General features: G+C 50.9%; 1 protein-coding gene across 1 annotated transcript; it reads left to right on the forward strand.

Moving 5' to 3' along the window:
• Window positions 1–284: 284 nt before the first annotated feature.
• On the forward strand, window positions 285–8,715 carry TBCB (tubulin folding cofactor B). Its single transcript, XM_052655344.1, has 6 exons — window positions 285–469; window positions 864–1,007; window positions 4,366–4,462; window positions 5,138–5,329; window positions 8,217–8,289; window positions 8,442–8,715. The coding sequence occupies exons 1-6, from the start codon at window positions 356–358 to the stop codon at window positions 8,554–8,556; spliced, it is 735 nt and encodes a 244-aa protein (XP_052511304.1). The 5' UTR covers window positions 285–355; the 3' UTR covers window positions 8,557–8,715.
• Window positions 8,716–9,170: the final 455 nt, after the last annotated feature.

Here is a 9,170-nt window from a genome sequence, read left to right on the forward strand (position 1 = left end):
CAGTGCACATGCGCGAGTTTACCCTTCGCGGACTGGGCCAGCTTTTGCCAGTTCTTCCTCCCGGCTTCAGCCTTCGCCCGCCAGGCCGTTTCTCGTGCAGCTATTGGAGGAACTGTGCACCATGAAAGGCCGTGGAAGGCCTTTCAGGATTGGCTGGGCCTACCCAAGCCTACCCGAGAACCCTCTTCCTGCCGACGGCGAATAGACGCGGCGATTGGCGGACTCTCCTGACGGGAGGGCGTGGATTGGCCAGGTCCGGGAGCAGGGGCGGGGCTGATATCCCAGAAGCGGTGGCGGCTGCGGAGCCGGTGTGAGGCGGCTGACCGGGCTGCGGGCCGCCACAGGGCGCGGCGAGATGGAGGTGACGGGGTTGTCGGCGCCCACGGTGAACGTGTTCATCAGCAGCTCTCTCAACAGCTTTCGCTCCCAGAAGCGGTACAGTCGCAGCCTCACCGTAGCTGAGTTCAAGGTGTGGCCATGGGGGCGGGGTCCGGAGAGGCGGGGCGTTGAGGGGGCGGGACCAAGAAGAAATGGGGGGTCTTCCACAACGCAGGAAAGGGGCCAGAAATGAACCCAGGTTGCAGAGGTTGGGAACGAGACCTCAGCGGGGCGGGGCCAGGTGGAACCTTAGGTTCCAGAGAATGGGTGCGGGGCCAGGGAAAATCAGAGGTTGCAGGGAGTTGAGGGCAGACCCGAACGGGGTGGGGCGAGGAATACCCGGTGGGTCCCAAATGGTAGGTCTCTTGGAGGAACTGGGATGGGATGGTGTTTATTGATACAAAGGACGGAGCCTCAGGGCAGAGGGTGGGGCCACCGACAGCCTTCCACCTCTTCCCCGCCTCCCCCATGTTGTATCCTCACAGTGTAAACTACAGCTTGTTGTGGGCAGCCCTGCTTCTTGCATGGAATTGGAGCTGCATGGACCTGACGACAAGTTCTACTGCAAGCTGGATCAGGATGATGCGCTGCTGGGCTCCTACCCTGTAGACGACGGCTGTCGCATCCATGTGAGGCCTCCCTACCTAGGATCCCTCCCTTCCATTCGTTTATTTATTCAACAGATGTTTGCAGTGCTTTGCAAACCAAAGCACTGCAAATGTGATAACCAAGATAGCCTCTAACCTTATGAAGTTCCCAGTCCAGCAGGGAGAGAGACAGACCCATCCCCAGACATTGGCACTCAGCGATCTGGACTGGGCTGAGAAAAGCCTAGGGGACTGGAGGCATCCAGCAGAGGTGCCTGACCCCACCCAGGGGTGTATGAAGGGGATTCTTGAAAGGCGGGTTGCCTGAGTTGAAATCTGAAGGATGAGGAAAGGGCCTCCTAAGAGAAGAGGTGGGAGGGACACGCCAGGCAGAGGGAACAGAGGGTCAGATGGGTCAGGGTGAGCGAAGAGGCTTATGTGTCAGAAGCCAGAACACAGAGGACCTCCGCATGCATCAGCTCAGATCATCCTCTCTGTTTTCAGTATCCCCCACAAAAACTCCGACGAGCCAGCATCCTGGGTGAGCCTTGCAGATGCCAGTCCCTGTGCCTGAGTGATTGTCTTTTCTATGCCTCCATAGCTTGCTGCTTCCTTCCAGTCTTTACATAAATGTCACTGGGTGTGAGGGCTTCATGGCCTTCAGTATAAAATTTAAACCTCCCTTTCCCACTTTATTTGATTTTCCTTCTTACTAATCTCCCTGTGACATACTGTGGAGTTTTCTTCAGTACTTGGAACAGAGCCTGGCACACAGAGGATGCTCAGTGATTCACTGTTGAATGATGAATTGAATCCAGAAAATAAGACTTAGAAAATGGTATGATTAACACTGTTTTGCAGAAGAGAAAACTTAGCTTCAGGATGGAATTGACTTTCCTAAGGAGGAACATGGATAGATCATCTCTTTCATTTATTCATAACTACTCATAGAGCATACATGATGTGCCAGGGGTATAGCCATGAATCAAGTTTGAGAAGGTCTCTGTTTTAGCTTTGTCCAGTATGTGAGGTGGTTGTTAGCTAAACATTCGCAGAAATAAATGGGAAGGATTAGTGAGATGAGGCCCATACAGGAGGACATCACAGAGCTGGAAGATCATATACCGTGAAGCCTGACCCATCAGCAAGATCCAGGAGGCCTTCCTAGAGGAGGTGCTGACTAAGCAGAGACCTGAAGAATAGAAAGAATTAACTAAAGAAGGGAAAAGCATGCTCCAGGAGGAGGGCACAGCATGTACACTCTGAGATGGGAGGGAGCAGAGTAGGTATGGGGGCTGAAGAGTAACTTCTCTTGTGGAGGGAAGTGGTAGCCAGGGGAGGGTCCTGGTGTGAGTCAGGTGTTAACAGGTGCCCTCTGACTGCCTGTGGGGAAATGACTGGAGGACAGAAAAGTAGGGAGACTGAGGAGGAGGCTGCTTCCATAGCTGGGTCCAGGACCCAGTTGAAGTGATGGGTCCTGGATCATAGTGGGAGTCGGTCAGGACTGTGTTGGGCTCACAGTCCTAGAACTGTGAACTAGAACTCATAGCCCCTAGAACGGACTGGGCTGACCTAGGCAGTCTCACCCTAGGGATGCTGGGTGGATCACGCAGGTTAGTGGCATCTCCAACAGGAGGGTTTTACACATGGATTCAGGTACAGGCTGGCTGCTGACTAATGTGGCCACACAAGGAAAGTTTCCTAAAGGTGGAGCCTCTGGAGAATTTGTGTTTTTTTAATTGGTTAATTTATTTTAATTGGAGAATAATTACTTTACAATATTGTGATGGTTTTTGCCATACATTAGCATGAATAAGCCACAGGTATACATGTGTCCCCCTTATCCTGAATCCCCCTCCCACCTGCCTCCCCTGTATTTTTTCTAAAATTCTTTTTCTGTTTCTAAATATCACCCCTATTTCTTATAGCAGTGAACAACAGCAATCTCAAACTTACAAAAATCCCTAATGTAGAAAATAGCCATTCTTAGTGATCCTTGGCCAGAGATAAGGGCCATTTCTATTTTGCTGAGCGACTCCACCCGAACATTTTAGGGTGTTCCTGACCTCTTTCTCCCACATCCACATCTAATCTCTCTGCAGCCCCTGTTGGCTCCACCCACAAAATCTATCCAGAATCTAAACTCTGCTCACCAATACCCCCATACTGACCCCACCTCCATCCTTCCCTTCCACACCCCGCCCACCCCACCCCACCTCAGGGCCATCACATCGCCTCTCCCTGCCCCCATCCCAGTGCCTCTCTGTCTGCTTCCCACACTCAGCTGAGGGAGCCTGTGAGCCCCTGAGTCAGATCAGAGCCCTCCTAGTGGGGCCCGTCCATAGCTGCATCTCATTGTGGGTAAAAGCCAAAATCCTCAATGGTCTTTTGTGTCTCCCACTTTCCCTGTGGCTCATTTCACTCCTACCTCACTGGCCCTGCTGTTCCTCAAAGGAGCTAAAGACATTTATACAGCTGGGGCTTTGTGCCCGTTGTTCCTCCTGGCCTTGTCTCAGGTATCCCTTCCTATCAGAAGCCTCTTCAAGTTGTATTTGTCTGCATAGAACCTTGTCGTTGTCTGGTGTTTAATACACATCTTTGTGCATTTTTTTCCAATTGGCCTCCCAACAGAATGGTCACTTCTTGAGGGCAGGGATTGATATGATTTTGCACCGTGGCCCTAGTACCTGTCACCCAGGCTTCTCAGGTGATGCTAGTGGTAAAGATCCTGCCTGCCAATGAGGAGACATAAGAGGCATGGGTTCAATCCCTGGGTCAGGAAGATCCTCTGGAGGAGGGCGTGGCAACCACTCCAGTATTCTTGCCTGGAGAGTCCCATGGACAGAGGAGCCTGACAGGCTACAGTCCATGGGATCACAAAGAGTTGGACACAGGTGAAGTGGCTTAGCACTAGTACTCAGCACAGGGCCCAGCAGGCACCCTGGAGGAACAAGTGAATGGATGTTAGGGACGGTACAGGAAGAGATGCTCCAAGACATGGAAGCTGGGGTCAGTGTAGGTGGGTCCCAGAGTCCCGAGAGGACAGACATGCTGCCCAGAGGGTGAGCAAGGCCTAAGCTCTGCCCTTGGGTTCCAGTGGCCTGGGGCCATCAATCATGTGGATGCTGGTGTATGGGGTACATGGGAGGCAGATGCAGCCTCCAGGGCCTCAAGATGGAGTGCGGAGGGGGAGACACCTATTGTGAACACCTCCTGTCACCCCTTCAGCTGGGCTCCAGGGAGGACAGAAGGTTGGGATAAAGGTGAAGATAGGGGAATGTGGTTTTTCAGAAGCAGGAGAGACTTAAATCTGCAGAATGTGCAGCCACACACACCCGCAGCGTCCTAGGTCTCTGTGCCCACACCCTGATCCCCACTGACCTCCCTCAACTCATTCCAGGTCATTGACCACAGCGGTGCCCGCCTTGGGGAGTATGAGGACATATCCAAGGTGGAGAAATATGAGATCTCACAAGAAGCCTATGAACAGAGGCAAGGTACGGGATGCCCAGTGATGGATGTGGGCCTGTGGGGGCTAGAGGAAGTGTGGAGGCAAGCAGAGGTGTGTGCAGGGGCACACAGGATAGACAGGGACACTGAGGGGAAGTTGGCGCTGTGTGGGGTGGGGTAAGGCTGGCATGGGGACAGATGGGTTGTGGGAGAGCAGTCAGGGTGGACAGACATGAGGTGTGAATGGAAGCTGGGAGGTGTGGGGCATGTGGGAAAACAAACAGGGCCATGGGAAAGGTTCAGGGTGTGAGGGTCTGGTCAGGGGCACAGTGCGGAAGGCCGAGCATGGTGGAATATGTGGACCAGACAGAACAGTGTGCAGACCAGTGCGGTGACAGATCCGAATGTAGGGGGAGGGATGAGGAAGGGGTCGGATGGAGGTAAGTGTGAAGTTGAAGGGCCAGGGAAGATGGGGTAACGTGAAAGGCTGTAGGCAAGCGCCTTCTGTTTATTTTCAAGATTATGGGGAAGCCCAGGGGTTCTGTGGGGAGGTCAGAGCTCTGGTGGGAGACCTGGGGGGGCTTGATGACAGCCCTTCAACACCCAGAACGGGAGAGTTTGTCTCTGGATGTTGGCCCTGTGGGGGTGGCAGGTTATCTCCTCAGGCCAGAGGTCTCCCAGGTCTCTCATGTCTGACCCCCCACCACCTGCTCCACCCACAGACTCAATCCGCTCCTTCCTGAAGCGCAACAAGCTAGGTCGATTCAGTGAAGAAGAGCGGGCCCAGCAAGAGGCCGAGAACTCCAAGCGCCTTATCGAGGAGGAGGCCCAGGCCAGCACCATCCCTGTGGGCAGCCGCTGTGAGGTGCGGGCACCTGGGCAGCCCCCTCGCAGGGGCACTGTCATGTATGTAGGTACGTGGCCCACAGAGGCCTCATGCCCTGCCCTGCAGTGGGCAGTGCTGGGGACTTAGCCTTCAAAGGGATCTCAGTCCAGGAGGGGAGATGGCTCCAGGGGTGACTGACAGCCTAGTATGTTCACAGCAGGGAAGTGGGAAGCAGAAGCCATGTGACCTGGCATGTGACAGAGGAAGCAGAGGCCAGAGGGATCAATTCTAAGGTGAAACCCTGGGGTGCAGTGATCAGAGCTGAGATGGGGAAACAAGCAGAATTATTAGGGCTGTGATGGGGGAAGCTCAGGCTGAAGTGATCAGAGCAGTGATGAGGGAAACTGAGGGGGCTGTGTGACCTGCGAGGAAGTACCAGACCCTTGAGAGTAACCCAGGAAGGCTTCCTGAGGGAAGGGCTATCTGAAGGAAAGGGATGAGTGAAGGTGGAAAGGGGGAAGAGGGAGCCAGGGGAGTAGTGAGTGCAAAGGCCATGAAAGGGCTTGGTCTGTGAGCAGGAACAAGCTTGGCTTGTTTGAGGCAGAGAAAGGAAGTCAGCATGGCTAGTGGGGAGTGACAGAGGGGAAAGATGAGGGTCGAGGCCTGGGGCATGGGCAAGGCTGGACTGTGCTAGGCCTCAGGGACAGGAGAGAGCAGTGTGGGTTATGTTTGTTTTTATAAAGCTTTATTGAGCTATAATTTATATACCATATAAAATTCACTCAGAGTACCATTCAGGAATTCCTTGGCGGTCCAGTGTTTAGGACTTCTACAGGGGGCACAGGTTCACTCCCTGGTCAGAGAACGAAGATCACACAAACCAAGCAGCATGGCTAAAAGAAAATAAAAATGAAAAAGAGTACCATTCATTATTTTTTAGTGTGTTCACGGAATTGTGCAACCATACCACAGTCAGTTTTACATTTTCATCACCCCCAAAAGAAATGCTATAACCATTAGCAGCTATTCCCCATTTAGGAAACCCCAGCTCCTCTAGTCCACATCGGTGGCCACTAATCCATGTTCTGTCTCTAAAAATTTGCCTTTTCTGAAACTTTCATACAAATGGAATCATATGTGGTCTTTTGTGACTGGATTCTTTTACTAGAAGCATAATTTCAAGGATCGTCCATGTTGTAGCATGTGGCAGTGCTGTGTTTTTTTAATATTTGTCTGTGGCACGTCTTAGTGGGAAGACCCCCATGAAGCATGTGAGATCTAGTTCCCTGACCAGAAATCGAACCTGGGCCCACTGCACTGGGTGTGTGGAGACTTAGCCTCTGGACCACCAGAGAAGTTCCAGCATTATGGTTTTGATTTGCATTTCTGCGTGGCTAATGATATTGAGCCTCTTTTCAGGTGCTTAATGCCTTGTGTATGTCTTCTTTAGAGAGACAGATTATTCGGCTCTTTTGCCCATTTTTTAGTTGGGTTGTTTGTCTTTTTGGTTTTTGAGTGTTATGTTAGGGCTACCATATCAAAGTACCACACACCCTGCATGGCGTAAACAACAGAAATTTGTTTTTCACAGTTCTGGAAGCGGGAAGTCTTAGATTAATGCCTTAGCAGCTGTGATTTCTTCTGAGGCCTGTCTCTCTGGCTTATAGACAGCCCTCTCCTCTCTTTGTCCTCACATGCTCTTTGCTCTGTGTGTAGGCACATCCCTGGAGTCTTTGTCCAGATAATCTTTATGAGGATGTCATTCAGCCTGGATTAGATCCCACCCTAATGGCCTCCTTTTAACTTAATTATCTCTTTAAAGGCCCTGTCTCCAACACAGTCACATTCTAAACTACAAGGGATTAGGGCTTCAACATTTAAACTTGGGGGAACACAATAAAGCCCATAACAAGTTGTTCTTTGTATACGTTAGGTACAGTTCCCTTATCAGATATGTGATTTACAAATATATATCTCCCATTCTGTAGGTTGGTTGGTGGTTTTTTTGTTTTTTTTGTTTCAGTATTTGTTTATTTGGCTGCATGAGGTCTTAGTTGTGGCATGCAGGATCTTTCGCTGTGCACGAACTCTGATTGTGGTGCACAGGCTTCTGTAGTTGCAGTGTGCAGGCTCGGTTGCTCTGCAGCATGTGAGATCTAAGTCTCCTGACCAGGGATTAAAGCTGTGTCTCTGCATTGCGAGGTGGATTCTTAACCACTGGGCCACCAGGAAGTCCCTTTTTACTTTCTTGATAGTGACTTGTGAAGCACAAACATTTTTAATTTTATCAACTCCAATTTATTTTTATTTTTGGCTTGTGTATAGGGTATTATATCTAAGAAACTAGTGCTGTAGACAAGGCCACAAAGAGTTGTTCCTGTGTTTTCCTCTAAGGGTTTCTAGTGTTATAACTTACATTTAGGTCTTTGAACCATTTTGAATTAGTTTTGTGTACGGTGTGAGGTGGGAGTCTAATTTCATTCTCTTACATGTGGATATCTAGTCGTCCCAATACAATTGGAGGGAAGGTCTCTTCCTTCCTCATTAAACTGTCTTGGCTCCCTTGTCAGAAATCACTTGGCCATAAACATTGTGGATTTTATGCTGAGTGGGATAGGCAGCCTTTGAGGAATTTGGGGCAAGGTCAGGATAATCCCTAGGAGCCTGGCGGGCTACGGTTCATAGGGTTGCAAAGAGTCAGACACGACTGAGGGACTGAGAACCCCAGCGGTGCTGCTTCCCTTTTGTTTTTACAAAGCCCCCTGTGACTGGGGCTGTTCAGTGAATAAGGGGTCAGAGGTAGGAACAGGGAGACCAGTGAAGGGGCTACCGTATTAGAGTGGGCTGGAGGTGGTGGTTGTCCTGGGTGGTAGCAAGGAGTGGTTTTTGCCTGGACAGGCTTTACAGTCAGTGGCAGGCACAAATCTGGGATGAGCTGCGAAGGGAGGCTTCACAAGGATTTCTCCCCTGAGCAGGACTGACAGATTTCAAACCTGGCTACTGGATCGGCGTCCGCTATGATGAACCACTAGGGAAAAACGATGGCAGGTAAAGATCCTCACTCTAGTGTCTGTGTGTGCCTGTGCGCACACATGTGTGCATTTATGTGTAAGTGCATGCGTGTACTACTGGGGGAGCCCACCCACGCTAGCATCTGGAGTAGGAGCCCTCTGACATGCCTCCCATATCATGTCCTGCAGCGTGAATGGGAAACGCTACTTTGAATGCCAGGCCAAGTACGGCGCCTTCGTCAAGCCATCAGTCGTGACTGTGGGGGACTTCCCTGAAGAGGACTACGGTTTGGATGAGATGTGATGGCCAAGGAAGGGCAGCCCCCTGCTCCAGCTAACTTGCCTACCCATGGCCCTTCCCTGTGTGTGCCCATGGCCCTCTCCCCGTGAACCTGTTTTTATTTTATTGACTACCCTCGCCATTGACTTTTGAGACACATGTATTAAATTTGCCGAAAACCTGGGAAGTGCTTGGAGGACTCAGTGATTATAGGAGAGGCTGTGAACAGCTGCATGCGTGAGGGTGAAACAGGAGGCTGGGCAAAATCCAAATTGGGCCTGGTGAGGCTGTAGGTATGTGACGAGTGCATGCGGCCCATGCATTCTAGAGAGCCTGATCCACCCTGTTTCTGTCTGCATGTGCAGTAATCCCTCATTAGCTCCTTGAGGGATTCCTGACTGTAATAGTTGAGAGATTCTACTTAATTGTTGCAAATTAATTATAACTTCTGGAGAAGAAGTTGGCAGTGGTAGGATCAACTGCAGTAAGCAGAATGAGGTTGAAATGCTTAGGAGCTGAAGGGGTCCTGGGGCAAGGTGCTCACATGTACCTACAACCTGATAGATACATTCTCCGATGCCTACTGTAATGTACACAGACTCACTCAGATACTCAGAACATTCACACAGCTGGACTGA

Source organism: Budorcas taxicolor, chromosome 18, assembly GCF_023091745.1.
Source record: "Budorcas taxicolor isolate Tak-1 chromosome 18, Takin1.1, whole genome shotgun sequence".
NCBI lineage: Eukaryota > Metazoa > Chordata > Mammalia > Artiodactyla > Bovidae > Budorcas > Budorcas taxicolor.

What these genes read in the sequence shown, in the direction of transcription:
- TBCB (XM_052655344.1), top strand. Translation starts at nt 356, where the DNA reads ATGGAGGTGACGGGGTTGTCGGCGCCCACGGTGAACGTGTTCATCAGC. An exon ending in TCACCGTAGCTGAGTTCAAG is followed by an intron (nt 470 to 863) that starts GTGTGGCCATGG and finishes GTATCCTCACAG; the next exon opens with TGTAAACTACAGCTTGTTGT. An exon ending in ACGACGGCTGTCGCATCCAT is followed by an intron (nt 1,008 to 4,365) that starts GTGAGGCCTCCC and finishes AACTCATTCCAG; the next exon opens with GTCATTGACCACAGCGGTGC.